The sequence below is a fragment of the Ambystoma mexicanum genome, chromosome 2p (genome assembly GCF_040938575.1).
Source record: "Ambystoma mexicanum isolate Mex_15411 chromosome 2p, UKY_AmexF1_1, whole genome shotgun sequence".
Classification (NCBI taxonomy): domain Eukaryota; kingdom Metazoa; phylum Chordata; class Amphibia; order Caudata; family Ambystomatidae; genus Ambystoma; species Ambystoma mexicanum.
In genome coordinates this window covers 576,619,996-576,637,233 of record NC_090923.1, presented here as the reverse complement: position 1 = coordinate 576,637,233, position 17,238 = coordinate 576,619,996, and the positions used below count along the sequence as shown (strand labels likewise).

General features: G+C 44.5%; 1 protein-coding gene across 4 annotated transcripts in view; it reads right to left on the bottom strand.

Annotated features, from left to right (window-relative positions):
* The window catches only part of DOCK3 (dedicator of cytokinesis 3), a 2,582,899-nt gene that overhangs the window by 1,567,303 nt on the left and 998,358 nt on the right, over positions 1–17,238 (bottom strand). The window contains exon 1 of one of the 4 annotated variants that reach the window (XM_069644073.1): positions 16,815–16,961. The exons of the other annotated variants lie outside the window; for them this stretch is intronic. Coding sequence (XP_069500174.1) covers positions 16,815–16,939 — 125 coding nt within the window. The 5' untranslated portion in view covers positions 16,940–16,961. Of the gene's footprint in view, positions 1–16,814; positions 16,962–17,238 lie in introns of those variants that run through there. 4 annotated transcript variants of the gene reach the window in all.

Below are 17,238 nucleotides of genomic sequence, written 5' to 3'. Positions count from 1 at the left end.
GGACTGAAGCAAACTGAGGCTTTTAAAGCTGCTTAACGAGCCCACCCCTCAGGTGTGCCGCCTGCTGCACCTGCAGCCACAGGTGTTGCCTATCCTCCACCCAACCCTGTCCTGCAATGGAGGAGGTGAAGCAGTGAGCCAGGCATTCTGGGATGCATAGTCATTAGATTAAAGTAGCATGCTGGCTGCCAAAAACCTGGAATGGATCCGGAAGGGAAGTAACTTGGAAAATAAGGTTTTAGCGCTCCCAATTCATCACAGCACTGTAGCATAAGGTTCAGAGGAAATGTCCAGTAGGGAATAAACCCCAAAACATGCCCCCAAGTGACGGGAACGGGAGCGAAGGGAGTGAGCCGTGACAAGTAGAGGTTAAGGAGAATGAAAACGTCAGGAGAGTTGGCGGCGAGATTAGCAAGCAGTCTTTACGGGTGTTCGGGAGAGCAGTTCCCATGCCTCTGGAGACCTAGAATCCAGATTGATGGTCGAGGAGACAACCACTGAGTTCGGTATGATGGCTCAGTTGGGGGAAGACCAACTTCTCCAAGAGTTTGCCCAGGAAGGGTATTGTTGATATAGGGTGATAGATAGCTGGGCAGGAAGGGGCTGCAGATGGCTTTTTTAGGAGAGTGTGCACAAGGGATTGCTACAAAAATCAGCTAGGGCCAGGGCGAGAGAAGAGATGTTGTCCTTAATAGTTCTGGAAGAGCAGGGATGCACCTGTTTGGATGAGACCTTCATGGAGCTGACAACTTTAGAGACCTCATCAGGTGCTATGAGCGAGAAAGAAGAGAGAGTGGGGCAGTGAGGGGGGCCAAGGGAGGCAAGAGACCAAGAGGGGAGGCAGGGATATGTGTGGAGCAAAGTGAGGACAGGATGTCCTGAGTTTCAAATGTGAAATGGGAGGACAGTGCAGTGCAGAGAGCCTGGGAGGGAAGGGGAGAGGTAAAGACTGCAGTTGGAGATTTTGAAAAGTTCAGCCGTGTTGTTTGTGGCTCTAGAGATGCAGGCTTGAATGTGGGCCCTCTTCTTGGAGTGGATGGAGAAACGGTATTGTCTTTGGAGCAGGCGCCAGTCCATTTTGTTAATGGATGTACCCGAGGTCTGCCACTTCTGTTCAGCAACCCAGCACTTACATTTCAGAGAGGCTAGATTAGAATCATACCCGCCATTATGCTTGGAGGCAGGCTTCAGGTGGATCCTCATGACAGGGGCAAGTATAGAAAGGGTATTAGAGATGGAGATTTGAAGGTTAGCAAAGACTGAATCAGTGGGAGAGTCAATACTAGCGGTAGGAGGGGGATGAAAGTGGAAGCAAAAGCAGCAACTGACACTTGCTTCAAAGTTGGCCCCATATTCCACATTTTCAGCAATCCCAACCCTTTTCCTATGGTAGAATTTGAAAATACCACACAACAGTGGCCCAGGGTGCGGAGGTCTACTGGAAAATCTCCAGATTCCCTAAAGGCCCGTCAACCTCTGGCAGCAGATCTTAAATACAAAACAACTACGAAGAGAAAAACACACTTGCCAAATGGGGCCTCTACTCTCAGGGCCACAAAGCAACCAGCCAGCATCATTCTGAATAGTCTGAAGAACTAGAATTGTGAGGAGGCCCATAAGGAATGAATCAATATGGTTCAAGCTAGAATCAAAGAGGGAACACATCAACTGATGGAGCTTGACAGGTATAAAAGGAAGAGGCACATCTCAGCTGATCAAGCTCAAAGAAAGAGCCCTTGAACACATCTCAGATTGCGGTCTTCAAGCTAAGATTGGCTTTCCAAAGCATCCCTGTGTTCTTGACATTCTCAGAGTACTTGGGATGATGTTTGGGGTTAAGGGAGGAAGACTGGGTTTTGCAAAAAATGATGGGGCCCTGGTGAGGAAGAAGGTTAGCGTCCAATCAGACATCTTTTATGTTACCCCCATCCCCTTAAAAGGAATGAAACCAGTCCAAAAAGAACACTTGCATTTGGAACACCCTTGAAAAATGATCTATTAAAAATGTATGATTCACAATACCAAAAGACGAAGACAGGTCCAAGAAAATCAGAAACGAAAAGATCCCCTTTTCAGCCCCAGCAAGGATATCATCTCTCACTGTGAAAAGTGAAGTGTAGGTTCTGGGCTTAAGGGAAGCCAGAATAAAATGTGTCCATTAAGGCACCTTGTTCTTAATGGCCCTGAAACTGAGAAGCAACTTTCTCTAAAATGCCCAAATCTGAGGGTGGCCACCTAAGGCTCAAGAAGTTGTTAAATAATTGGATACAGAGCAGGGTTTTAGGGATGGGAGTGAGAATAGTGTGATTAAACAGTGGGGGGACAAACCCAGAAGATAAACTTCAAAACCAATGAGGCTAAAGCCTCAGCGTGCTCTTTACACAAAGTGGTTGGGCGTGGCACCAGAATAGGTAGAGGTGAAGCTTTGATAACGGGGAGTACCTGCAAAGGGCTGAAGATTGGTTTTGCAAGCAGCCACTCAACCTCCCTACGTGTTCACCAAACTACGCTTACTAGCGCAAGCTGGGTTTGCCTTATATGATAGATCGTTTTCATTTGGCAACACTTCTGCTGTTTATTAACAGCATACAGAATGCCCATTCATATGCGTGAGTGAAGGAGCCAGCCTAGCACCATGGATATCTTACATGTTCTACCTTATTTCCTTGGTCTGCTTTGGTACAGTTAGTAAAGCTAGACAAAGATGCTATACTCACCTTAGCAAAATTTGCAACTGAGCGGGAGTTCTTAGAGGGTAGAAAATGTATGAACGGATATCATACAATTACTACCTTGACCCCAGGGAAGCATCCCGATCTTACATGGTAACCTTTCTTGAGAAACCGAACAATCATAACTAAATTACATTTTAACAGCCTCCCATTAAAATCAATGAACTCTTTCCGATCTTCGTCTCAACTAGTGGATCACCAGATGGAGAGCGGATTGAGCTTTTTTTGCATTGATTCCTGTGAAACTTTTATACATTTTGTATTACATTGTGCCCCAAGTAGAGTATAACGAGGCAAAGAACTCTAAAGCCTATACTAAGACAGATTGGCAGGAGACGACATGCGACGGGGGTTATCTAGATCTACTGGGGAGGATTTCCTCAGATTCGACTAGGGCTCTTTCACAATTTCTGTTTCAATCTTGGGCCTTGAGAAACAAGTTGGCAAATTAGAAGACAGCAAATCTATTGCAGTACTGTATGGAAGATGAATTATCTTAAACTTGTTTAGTGTGTTGGATTTTAAGTCACTCTTAATCATTTTATTTATTGCATGTATTTTATTGTGTCAGTGTACATTTCTAATTTTTCTTTTTTTTCTTTTTTACCTATATTGTAATGAATCACATATATACTGTAATTGTATAGCTGTGTGAGACTCTGATGGCATTCTTTTGCCAAAATAAAGCAATGAAGTGAAAAGTGGCTAGACGTGACATGTAAAGGTGATAAGATTTGAATTATGTTTTTAGTATCTTTAAGTGGAAAGGTAGCAAAGGAATCTGAAGTCAGCAAATCTGAAGGAATCAGTGGGGCATTCAAAGCAGATGCTGTGGCATGGTCTTCTTGGATATCATTATTCTTTTTTGCAAAGAACTTTAATGCTTTACAACCCTCTTGCGATTGATAAAGATCCCTCTGGTGCAAGATGGGACAAGGAAATCATTGACGATCTGAAATGGTTCTTTAGACTTGTGGCATTGGTATGGTTTGAAGATGTATTTATGCTTGCCTTCAAATATGACTATCAGTTTAAGGATGAAATAAAAATGATCCAAGTCAGCTATATAAGTCTTCCATCTATTTTAGAGAGGTCTACATACACATTTGTATATACAGATTTTTGTCTTAAATGAGGATCAGGTGTTGTGGTTATATTCAACATTTATTTCCGGGCAACCAAATGCGTGGCTTTTTCAGGGCAATTGGCATATCGTCAAGATAAAATGAACAAGCGGCATTGCCATAATAAGGAACCTTAAGATTTAAAAAATCTTATGAAAAAGTGGGCACTACCATATGTTTGCCCCTTCTGTGTTGACTGGAGGAGTAAACAGTGGGGATCATTAGTGAAACTCTTTAAAAGAGTACATGGAATTAGGGCATGCTCAGAACAGGGTGCTGCACGAGTAACAGTGAAACAAGCTCAGTATTCCTGAACAGTACCAGGTCCAGTGACCTTTAAAGTGTGGGGGAGAATTGCTCAAAATGTGTTCTCTCTAAGACACTCATCTCAAGATATCTGGCATGCCCTCCAGCAGTATATCCACCCAAAAGTGAGAATTACTATGCTAAACCCCAAGGTTTTAACTGGGGGGAACTCGCCAATGAGTTATTTACTGCACCAGGAGGATAGCAGCACAGAAGCAGAATGGCAGAGATCAAAGTTAGCAGTGTGAGACGAAGACTCAGTCTCCGCTGCTCATTAGAGACTGCAGCGAGCCCGCCTCCACTGTGCTCTCTGTTTAGCCAGGCAGTGGTCTAGATGCAGGTGCTGCTGTGTGAAACATGGCAGAAGAGTTGTTAGTAATCTATGATTCTGTAGCAACAACATGAATGTTTAAATTAAAATCACAACTAACAACAGCAATATTAACTCACAATCTAGCATTAAGTACGTCACATCTGAAGTAAGACGGAGGAATGCAGAGGAGTAGAATCTTATTAGAATATGTGATGTAAGAAACGTGCAAAGGGTCTATGTAGTTTCATCAAAAACAGGTTTCCTCCAATCCCATTTCCATGATTTTGTCATTCCCCACCCCCCTCCATTTACCCCATTTGTGATGTCATCTTTGATGTCCTGGGTGTTAGGCTTAGCAGTGCACGGTGGTGGCGCGAGTTATGGTTGCTTAGCTTACCATAACTGGCGAATTTCAGGGGGTTTTCGGTTTTACTTGGAACCATAACGTCCCTTTAACAAAGTTTTTTCACTGAATTTCATAGGTTTTTAGTTGTGCAACTTAACCATAACATCCCGTTAACAAAGTTTTTTTACTGAATTTCATAGGTTTTTAGTAGCGCAACTTAACCATAACGTCCCGTTAACAAAGTTTTTTTACTGAATTTCATAGGTTTTTAGTAGCGCAAGTTAACCATAAACTCCCTTTAACAAACTTTTTTCATTAGCACGCAGACAATATACAAAGATGGAGTGTAAAAAGCAATTTCTCAGGGATGGCTTTACACAGAATGTGGCAAAGTAAGAATGCTCGTTCGCAGTGAAGGTCAGCTACTTCCATTTTTTGCTTGCGGGCCGGAGTGGCCCACGACTCGCACTATAAGGTTCTATTGTTTTTTTCACCTTGACAGACAGGGATCGTGCCAAAAGACTTCTTTTGAAGGAGGGGTGCAAAAACATAAGAGACGATAAGGATGAAATTTCTGAAACTAAATCGCTTTTATATATTATATCACTATTTGAAAGATCGTTGGCACAGACGGAGTCGTATTTAGGGACTGCATTACGCGTAGACAATGGAAAATGTCAATATAATGTAAGTAACTCTTTAGATTATTTTATATCGGAATATAATAACAATAGCGTGGTGTTAAAGCCCGGTTAAGTTGTACTTGTTCGTTGAATGTGGCATATTGTTTTGTAACGCGCACTATCACCGCCGAAGTGGTCCCCTGGTCCCCTGGTGCTAAGACGGCTCTGGAAAAAGGCAGAGGAGAGAGGGTTGGAATAAGTTAACACACTCCGTTGCACTATCCTCGCTAGCAAATAGTTTCACGCCCTATTAAATAAAATGAATATTTTTAATGAAGATCGGCTCGTGAGACTAATTTATGTTTTTAAAACAGGTACATCCTTCCCTACTGTCAATGCCACAATTTTCAGACCCCGGCCGATGGATTTTTTTTAACTGCCAGGTGCAGCTACTTATAAACAACTTCATGACCCTCACCATTTTATGGGACAATCGCCAAGGACCAATATGCCCTTACGCCGTACTAGCGGCTAGAAGCAACATACCAACCATTATGGTGGTCTAATGCCTCGTTGTTGGAACAGCCTTCCGATTATCAGTGTGACCATACTGCTTCTTTTAGCATAAACCAACACCCTGTGTACCGCAAAGGAACAGCGCGTGGCTCAAGATGAACTTTTGCGGATCGACAGCAAAGACAAATGCAAATCGCTGAATATTCTCTAAACATTTGATGTCAAATAAAATTACTTTACAAAATGTACAATCGTGCTGTTTGCTTTTAAATCACAGTTTCATATTCCGAATTGTAGCATGCTGTGTTGTGAGATAATCTGTGTTGTTTTCCCGGTTCTGTGTAAAGTCGCGTAGGACTGGAGACGACTGGGCGCGTTTGGCTACGCACCCTGTAACGTCACGGAGAGAGACGGGGAATATGAATGCTTTGATAATGTCAGGCTTAGGGGCGGGAGATATGATTTAGTGTCGCAAAAGCAGGTCAGCCAGGTCGATGTGGCAAGTGATAGCATTATCACATAATGTCGGCGCACAGCAGCCTGATTTATCGTTTGTTTAGTGGACAAAAAGTCGGGTAAGGCCCATAGGAAATTGTAATGTCAACGGACATAAGGAGGGTTCTTAGAACACTTTCAACCTGACAATGAACAATACGAACAGCGTTCTCAGAACACCCCCATTTTGTTTAATTGCAACATTACCTCCACGTCCACTCTTCCTCGTCCCAGTACTTACTTCATGAGGCCCCTGCCTCCGACACAGGACCTTCTTCTATTTCTTTAAATTCCTATAACTACTCCCCCACATCCACATAACTCAGTTTCATATTACCAAGCCGGAGCATGGGACCTTCCCTAGAGGGAGGGTGAGGAGGGTCGTAGTACTGTGATGAGGAAGAGTAGGACTAGGAGTAATGAAGATTACCAGTAAGTATTCAGAGCATTTCAGGACACCGCGAGTGTTCTTAGAACACATTCAACTTGCCAGAGTACAATACGGACAGCGTCCTCAGGCCACCCCCATTTTGTTTATGTACGAACATTTAAGGACACTGCGAGTGTTCTTAGCTCAATTTTAGCTTGCTTGCGAACAAAACGGACACATACTCTGTCCTCAGAACACCCCACCATTTAGTTTATATAGAAAATTTCAGAACAGCCGTGTTGTCCGCAGACAAATTGAACACAACAAAAGTGTCTAGCACATAAAAAAACAGAACATTACTCCCCCACCCTCCCCAAACACTCTTACACACAACACACTCCACTAAATACAATTTTTAATCCAAGTTTCACTGCGCTGTCCGTGGTCGTCGGCGAATGCAAGATGGTGGGCGCCACAGAAAATCTGACGCGCTTCACGCACCACGTCGTCCAATCAGCGAACACGTCGGATGTCTGCGGACATTGCGCAAGCCGCTCGGCCAATCAGGGCACTGTCCGCGGAGCGAACCGGGAAGTCCGTCCACGGAGCGAACGGAGATATCACTAATTTTTTTGCCTTACATTTTGATCATTTAAAAAAAAACTACTGGACGGATTTACACCAAATTTGCAAAAGCACGCTTTCGGGACCAAGCCGCCGCTCCTGCCGCAAATTTGGTGTAAATCCGTCCAGCGGTTTGGGCTGTAGCCATTACGTCTATGGGAAAAAACAAAAGTTTTGGGACCCCCCCTATAACTTTGCCCCCACTGGACCAAACCTCTCCAAACTTTTCAGAATTCAGAGTGGACCATATACTTTTTTTGCAAAGTTTGGTGAGGATTCGTCCACAGGGAGCGAAGTTATAAACCACCCAAAAAATGCTCTTCCTATGGAAACACCAACTTAACCATAACTACATGGACGCTACCGCGTCCATTTAATATATATATATATAAACATGGGATTTTGTTGCAATGCATAATTGGAGATGTACCCCTTAGCTTGTCCAGGTATAACAGCAGACATCTGCAAGGGATACTTCTGGTCCCCATGAGGAGAGGGGCAGCTCATAGTCAGTCACAGAGAAACAGCTGGATGGCAGAGGGGAGGGGGAAACGATAGACCAGGCAGTAGATGAATGAACAGAATGATACCTTCCACGCTGCTACACTTGACCATTCCCAAACAGGCTTAGCATATTCCCTTTACACCTTCACAACTCTTTTAGATACTAGGACACAGGTTGATAAATAAAACAGTTGCACAACTGGTGGAAAGTCGGGGAATGAAAGCCCAGAAGCATTACTTGGCCCGTTCTATAAGGAGAAATATGACCACAGATCGCCTGGCATTTTTCATGGAAGATTACTACAAACTTGGTTAGAAACCAAGTAGCAGAGTTTAAAACCAAACCATGAAAACACAAAGTATTTGCCACTTCTGCTAATCATGGACGTCATTTGGGGATGACCAGGGATTGCAGCTGCGACCCCTGAGGTCTCCATTGCTACCCCTGTAGTCTCTCTTGCTACCCCTAAAAGAACTCTGAAAAGAATTTAAAAAATATTTGTTTTAATATTCCTTTTATTGTTTTATGTATTTAACTGACGTTCCTGTGCTTTGGCCATTCCATGTGGCTCTTTGTTTCTGTATAGGCCGGTTTCTTGTTCAGGCCCCTATAAAAAAAGAGGGGTTCCACAAGCGTAACACTGAGCAGTGACCCTAAATAAGAAAGAATAGGAATAACAAATAATTTGTCTTTCTGGAATTCTATACAATAATTGCTAGGCTCATTAAAGATTTATTTCAGGCACACTTCAGGGGGTGAGTCACTGATTTAGTCTGTTCTTAAAGACCTGGAATTCACAATGCAGACAAAAACTTCCAAAAAGCATTTAGAGTAGAGAAAGCATCCTTTTCAGACAATGTATTTTGCTTTTCGCAAGTTGCAATGTTAGCAAGTGTTTTTCTGCTGTTGTCTGTTACCATCATCACAACACATTCCATCTTGGTGTCCTCGGTCACTTGACAAAATCCTTGTGCGGAGAGGTGTGCCACCGATGACCACTGCCTTAATGCCAGTAAGACTGAGATTCTCCTCATCGGCACACCCGCTCCCTCCTTTCCTGTAGCTCTCTGGCCAGCCTCACTTGGCCTTCTTCCTGCTCCCACCTGCAAGGCTAAAAACTTCGGGGTCATCTTCGACTCCACACTCTCCTTCTCTCCTCACATCTCTGACGTCTCTAAGAAGTCACACTACCAGTTGCACCTCCTCAGAGGTATTTTCCCTTTCCTCTCCTTCCCCCAGAAGCTCACTGTCTCCAGAGCTCTGGTTCTCTCAAGTGTGGATTATTGCAACAGTCTCTTTCTAAATCTGCCTGCCTCTACTCTCCGCCCTTTGCAACTCATCCAGAACAGGACTGCGAGACTTGTCCTTGGCCTCAAGCCCAGGGATGGTATCTCCCCAGGACTGTTATCTCTGCACTGGTTCCCAGTGGCTGCGAGGATTAAATTCAAAACCCTATGCATTGTCCACTAGGCCTTCTGGGGCACGGAGTCTCAATACCTTCATCTCTCTCTTCCCAAATATCTTCCTTCTCAAGCTCTTCGCTGTTCCGCCTCCAACTCCCTCAGGGTCAGTCGCTTCCCCAAGCAACGAGTTGGAGGTAGATCTCTTTCTTCGGCTGAGGCCTCCCTGTGGAACAGCCTCCCTGCCTCCCTTAAACTTGAGGAGAACCATCTCCGCTTCCGGAAGCACCTCAAAACCTTTCTCCTTGCTTCTGCTTTTTCTCCTCCTCTCCCCTGCAGAACTCTTGGCTGCAATCGGAACTGCACTGGTTACCTGGACACCCTCTGATCTCGGGCCCAGGGCCCTCCCTGCCAGCGTCACACACCTGCACTGCCCGCCTGTCAACCCCCGCACTTGGGGACTGTTTCTGTATCCCTACAGTCCCCCTACCAGCCCTTGACACCTGATGTCTGCATTTAGCCATGCACTTGCCATATGCTGGCCGTTACTTTTACTTATTTTTATTATTTATTCCCATGTACTGCAGTGTCTCTGCCCCCTTCCCACGCACTTGCACAATCTGAATAACACCTGGCCTAGTAGGATCATTGTCTGTCCTCCTTTTGTTCCCCCTCCCTTGCCTTGTTGCGCCTTGAAACACTTGTGTGTAGGCACGTTATAAATGCCATATCATATATCATATCATATCATATCACATCATAAAAGCTTGTGTACATTATAGAAATGTTTGATCATAGAACAAAGGGGCCCTTGATTTAATTGTGCCACAATTAATCCTTTGTTGGAATGTGTCTATCTTTTCTGCCATGCTGTGCAGGATGTTTGTTTGCATGGACGAGGTAAAGAGTGCCCAGAGTACAGAATGGTGTGTTAGCGTGCTGCTTTCCCTGTGCTACTCTCAATTCTTTAATACACATTTATGAACCCTCCTAATGGTATTTATTTTGCCGACCTCTGAAGCCTGTAAAGTAGATTCACCCAGGCTTGACATTTGGGCAACTTCGCACCAGACTTGCAGATGAACTGACCTGCTGTTAAATATCATGTACCAGTTTAATGGTATCCACTACAGAGTGTAATTTGCTTCCGACTTTGAGAATATTCAGACATGTAATTGCTAATTTTACTATAGCCGGTAAAATAGCTATAGCCTGTAAGATAGCTCAGTGGGTTGAGCGCTTTCTGCTGCGATGTGTGTGTGATGTGCAGTTTCGAATCCCAGCTAGGCCAACTCAGCCTTTCGTCCTTCTGAGGTTGATAAATGAGTACCAATACAGGTCGGATGATATTGTATGCATATTTGTGCTAAATAAACTCAAGCGCTTATGCACAAGTGCCTAATTATAACACATCATTATCATTTGGCTTTGGACGTCTGCTTGCATTCACAGTAATTTGGTGATATTAACATACATATAGTGATCCATTCTTGTATAGAATGTATATCACATTACAGTGATATCATAACCATATCACTAATTTGTATTTTGTAATTGTATTTGAGACTAGGGATGTCAATTGTGATCCAATTAACACATTTACAAATGTCGGGAGCATTCCCCATGCAGGGTGCCTGTACAATAGCACAAAGACGAGAACAAGTGGAGAGCCAGTTCATGAAGGTGTAACAAAAGGGGGACATATAAAAAGAGGCAAAACAAACAGAAAGAAATATATATATATATATATATATATATATATATATATATATATATATATATATATATGAAGGCAACATTAACATAAGGGGGCAACTTCTTCAAACTAAAGAGTACTATTTAAATATACAAATTTACATTTTTAAGCATCATGGTAGGTGGTGGTGGGGTCAGGTTAGTAGGATGGGGGAGATGTAAGGGGGAGTTACCTCTTTATCAGGAAAGTTAAGTTTAAGTCAAGCTTTGAGCATTCCACAGATGGGCTGGCTTTGTTTGTGGTGGGCAAAGGGTTGCAGTGGAGCATGGCAAGTAGGGAGAACGCCCAAAAGCGAGAGGAGGAACAGGCAGGGTATGTGACGGTGAGGTTGAGTGCAGAGGAGGATCAGAGGGAACAAGATTGTGAGAAGACAGAGACACAATTGGACAGGTACTGAGGAGCAAGAACATTGATATCTCTGTAGAGAGCAGTCATGTGGTAATTAGATGGGGGTAGGTTGTAGAGAGTACAAATAGCAAAGCTGAGGACTTTGTCTAGAGGGAGGAAAGAGTAGAAAAAAGGCCAAGTAGTAGGCTTGAGCAGTAGTCAGGTTTGCTCAGCACAAGAGTGGGCATTAAAGTTTTTGGAGAGTGGTAAGTGAGAAAAGGACACATTTTCTGAATGTTGAGGAGGTTATATCTAAACAAAGCGGGGGTGGTCCCCAGAATGAGCCAATTGAATACCTAATTCATATGGCCACATAGTCTCAATGGAGGGTGGCTGTAGTGGGTTAAATCAAAGTTCATCTGATCCACATTACATCACCATATACAACTGCTAATGCATTTATTTTGTAGACCCACAGGACCTACATAAAACATCATTCAATTACACAACACAAATGTCTAAATCAAACAGAACAATAACCTACAGATGGTATACAGCACATTTGTTGTCATACACAAGCAGACCTGAACATTTCTATATTACAGTGTACAAACAAAAGTGTGTTCCTTCATCTTTGGCACAGAAGATATGAACATATAAACCACACATGGGCATTTACAAAATCAGTGTCCGCAGAGTCATTTGATACTGGTCATTAAAGCAGAAAACAGAAAAGAAAACAAGCAATTAGTACTTAGCCAGGTTCTGTTACTGAACAACTGGATTTCGTGAAAGGAAATTTCAGTGACTAATGTGCCCGTTGTCCCTGCCTAATTCAATTTGGCTGAAGGGTAGGGCAGGAAAAATGATTTAATAGTATAAGTACCGAGACTTTCTAGACCATAAGGTTTCAATGTTACTATGGCCTAATGACACGTCCCAGGTCCCTTTGCTCAGCACAAGAGTGGACATTAAAGTTTTTGGAGAGTGGTAAGTGAGGAAAGGACACATTTTCTGAATGTTGAGGAGGTTATATCAAGCAGCAGAGGCAGTGGTACTGAAGCATTGTTTAAATCATAGGTTGCTATGAAATAGGACTCCAAGATTACGATTCTTGGATGAGGGAGTACAAAGGTCAGGCAGGAAGTAAACAGAAGTGGGGTGGGGAGGGATGGCATTGGAAACCTGGAGGAAGCAGACTTCTGTTTTTGAAGAGTTCAGCATGTGGCAGCGGGGAGCCATCCAGTAACACATTGCAGTGAGGATGTTTGTGACCCATTCTGAAATGGCTGGGGTGAAGGAGGGGAATGAAAAAAAGTATGTGAGTTTTGTCAGCAAAATGGGTTAGTGAGAGTCAAAGGATGGCCTAAGTCTTCGTCGAGTCGAGGTATAGAAGCTGAAGAGAGAGCCCCAATGACTGATCCTTGTGGGAAGTTGATTCAAAGGCTTGTGAGTTTCAGGACATTTTCAAGGATCGACCTTCTAGGTAGGAGGTGGCACAAGCAAGAGCAGATCTGCAAAACCCAAGGTCCTGGAGTGTGTGAAGGAGAGGGGAGTGGTCAACATTATCAAACGGTCAGAAAGACCAACAAGGATGAGTATAGAAGAGTGTTTTGAGTGGTGAGCATTAGAAAGAAAGTTGGTGACATGCATGAGTGCAGTCTCGTGCTGTGAGTGCTACAGAAGCCAGATTGAGGTGGATCTCCAGGGTCATTATCCTCAAGGTAGTTAGTGATCCGGTCGAAGACCCCCACTCAGGACCTTTGACTAACTGGGAAGGAGAGAAACTGGGAAAACATTTGCTGGGATGTTTGGGTCAGTAGAGGGTTGGTTCAATAGGAGACAGTTACAGATTTGAAGTATGCAGGGAAGAGTACAGCAGAGTGAGGGAGAGCTTAAAAAGGTCAGAAAGATACAGGCAAATTATTGAGGCAAAGTTGTTGATCATTTGGGGAGCAAAAGGCTCTATAGGAGCACAAGATGGGTTTAAACTGCTAAGGATGGGTGCTAATTCAATAGGAGAGGTGGGGGAGAAGTAGTCCGGAGTGGAAGCAGTAGAGGGCCGGGGTGGTGGATTGAAGGAGGGTGGCGGAGTTAGCGAGAGAAGAGCTGTGAAAGTGGTGTGAATTTGAGAGATATTAGAAGAAAAGTAGTGAGAAAAGTAAATAGCAGAAAGTGGGTGGGGATGGATATTCACTTGAAGATTGGAGGGTAGGGGGAGATTAGATTTGTGAAGTATGAGGATTTGGCAGAGTCCAGTGTATAGGTTAGTGCAAGCAGGAGAAGATGCATAGGCTTATAGTAGGGTAGGTACTATAAACATGACCATGGGCCTCATTACGACCCTCATTACGACCATGGCTATTAGCGCCATGGTTAACGCTAGTAATTTACCGGATCCGCCATGGTGACATGGGCAATTACCGCCCCATTCCAAGGTTGGCGGGACGGTAATTCCCCATTTACCATTGGCCCTTCCCCATTCCCATTTTTGCCCCATAGGGCTCAATGGGAATGGGGAAGGCGGTAATTACAGTACCGCAAAATGCGGTACCGTGATCACCTTCAAGGTCCCTTTGCGGGTCCTTACCTTAACGGCTGGTACAGATCAGCCGTTAAGGTCGGGACCCGCAAATGGACCTCATAATCAGGTGTTAAGGGATTACCGGTACCGGTATCCTTACCGGTACCGGTAATCCCTTAACGCCAGGGTCGTAATGAGGCCCCATGTGTGGATGTGGAGTTGTGTTTGTGCATGTGATCAGATCAACGTGTGGTTGGTGTGTTATCTTCAAACCAATCTGTGTTGGCAAATCACTATTTGTTATTTGTATATTGAAAATGTGGTATTTCCATATTCGTGCACCTGTTACAGTGTTTCTTTCTATACAAACGATGCAAATAACAAAGAGTGATCCGCACAAGAGCAGCATGATGTGTTTTTCTTTAAACATCTCTATTTCTTACATTTCAGTTCGATTTCCCCCTCAGGAGGAAACGCAGGTTACCATACGTCAAACTTGCCAGCAACTGAGTGACATGCATTGAGCTGTTTCAAGTGATTTAATCTTCGGTCAGCTGCTAAATATCGGTCAGCCCAGTTGTGCGGGCAACAGGTAGAAAACGGCAATGCAAAGAGGACAAAATTGGCCAACATATACCAACACGAGCACCATATTCCCAAATTCAAAACTAAGCGGACCCATGTTTGTTGTCCACGGTAATGGGTGGGGTGAGTTAAATGTTATACAGCGCAAAGTAACCCAGTCCCTTTAAAGACCTGTTGGCATCGTCTTTTGAAGTGTTGGGAACGAGGTGCTATCAGTAAACTGCAATAAACTGCACCCAACACTCTTAACACTCATGTGCGCATTCCTATGGTTCACATCAGGAAGCACACTAACCAAATTACCTCCGTAGACTAGTAAAAGTACTAACCAGTGGCCTACTGAGCCAGGGGGTGGTGGGGCCAGCTGCCGCCCCAGAGGCTCTTTAGAGTGCCAGACTGGGACTTTTCTCAGTGGACACCTCTCCCGTTCAGCACCTCAATGAGGGTGTCCTGGCAGTAGGACAAGTCTCATTTTCCAAATGCCAGGACAATGTCCCAAGTAGCTCTGGGGCAGCAGGGGGGCTCTCACATTGCTCTATGCCAACAGAGCATAACACTGTTAGCCATTAAGGACTGATGGGACGGCAGGGGGGGGGGATATTAACAGGGACTGATTTTTCCCTTTAGAAATGGGAATGGGAGGGAGTGATCAGAAGTGGAGAGGGTGCATCATGTTGCATTGTTTATGAAATTACTATGGCTTGAAAGCCCAAGGGGGATTTGCTAGGCTCACATTAATCTGCATGATACTATTGTGACTTTGCATGCAGGATGGGGAGAATAAAACAAATCCATACTCTTATTGCTCAACAGACTTCTTTGACACTGTATACAGTGTACAGTTAGTTTACTATGGACGCTCGTTTATTTTTTAAATTTGGTTTGCTGCCAAGGCATTGATATACATAAAGTATTATTTAAACAGATGAAATGCAAAGCAAATCGTTAATAGATATCTATATTAACTAAACCTGGGAAGATATGCTCAATTGCTTAAATTGGTCACAAATCCCGGTGTCACCATTTAACCAAAGTGTGTGATCCTGGGCAGATCATTTAATCACACTGTGTCATATCTGCAGCTGTGTAAGTGATTCACTTCAGAGCGTATGTTAATATATCATGCTGTTATTTAAAAAATGTTTAAAAAGTCTGAGTATAGAGTTGCTCCATATATAAGGATAGTGTAATTTAGGTATTTTCCACCACAAAGTTATTTTCCACTTGGCCTACTTATGGCAACTTATTCTAAAGTCACTTCCAAGGTTCCTCCAAGTATCAAAGACTGATGATGCTCCTTGCAATGTCCTTTTCTGTGAAGGCACTTCTGCTGGTGCCATCCATATGCAAATTAAGAGGTGTGCATGTATTCTGCCCAGAGCGCTTGGACAGAGCTCTAATAGATGAGTTCCCTGCATCTGTAAAGATTCTGCAGTTTTATTTGCCGTGTTATGAGTTAAAATGCCATCGGCTGCTAATGTTACCAAACATGTAAAATGGGCAGGGGTGGGCGGTTTGTGGGCACGATTGAGATCGTATGGAATTGAGCGCACTGCATTTGGGATTTGGGGGTCGGGGTAGCATGACTTTTTCGTGCACGCCCCCCACACACACACACTCTTGCAATTCTGGATATCACGCTTTAAATTGGTCTGTATATTCTGTATAAGTCTACCCTCTGTTGAAATCAACGGTCTTTTAAGTTTCTGAACTTGAAGGCTATCCCTCCATCCCTCGGTCGGACTCATGTTACCAGCTACTGGAGTTTCTACACTCAGGTTTGGGTAGGGGGAAGCTCTCAGTAGCTACTGCGTATGCTGCACGGTGCACCTCACAATCAACTCTACCCACCAACACAACTACCTTCTCTCCGCCTAGCAATGGGTAACCCTTTCAGGACCGGAAAGCCACGCGAGACCATTCTGATATGGTGTTATGGAAGAATTCGCAATAATGAAATCAACACACGGTGTTTGCCACTGAGTGCCAGCAGTGGCCAGAGCGCCAAGGTGACGCAGATAGTGCCAAGCGCAGGATCGACACGTGTCACGGGGGCGGGGTCGGTCGGCGTGTGTGAAGTGGCGAGTACGATGCTGTGACAATCTGCAGCGGGGAGGGGGTGTTTATCTCGAGGCGGCAGTAAGTCATTCGGCGCAAATGTCGCGCCAAAAGACGACGACACTGAACACATGCCGGTCAACAAGGGCCCTGGAAAGCAGGCAACGCACGGGGGGCCGTGGGGGAATGGGGGGGTGCAGAATGGCTTACCTGGGCAGACTGGTCAGGCGGTACAATGCAGCCGCAGCTGAGGCAATGGATTCGATGGGTGCAGAGAGTGAATAAATGTAATCCTCCCACGGTGTGAGGCAGATAGTGCGAGCACAGACGCACATACAGTCACCGAATCTCCCACTCAGTGTGTGCCGGGAACTCGCGAGCAGCGCGGCGGGCGGTGCGGGGAGAAGGGGGTCTCAAACAGAGGGGAGGGGGACGCGAGGCTGTCACGCTGATCAGAAGCCCGAACTGCTATTTCTGTGACCTGCTCCTGGTAATTAGGATGCATGGAGCAGAGTCGCTCCGTTTATTTCTCATCTTGAACGTCTCTGCACAGGAAGGAAAGTGAAGGGCTGGTATCCACCTGCCGGAGTGTAGAATGCAGCCAGCCCCGCATTTGCAGTGTGCTGGCGGCCAG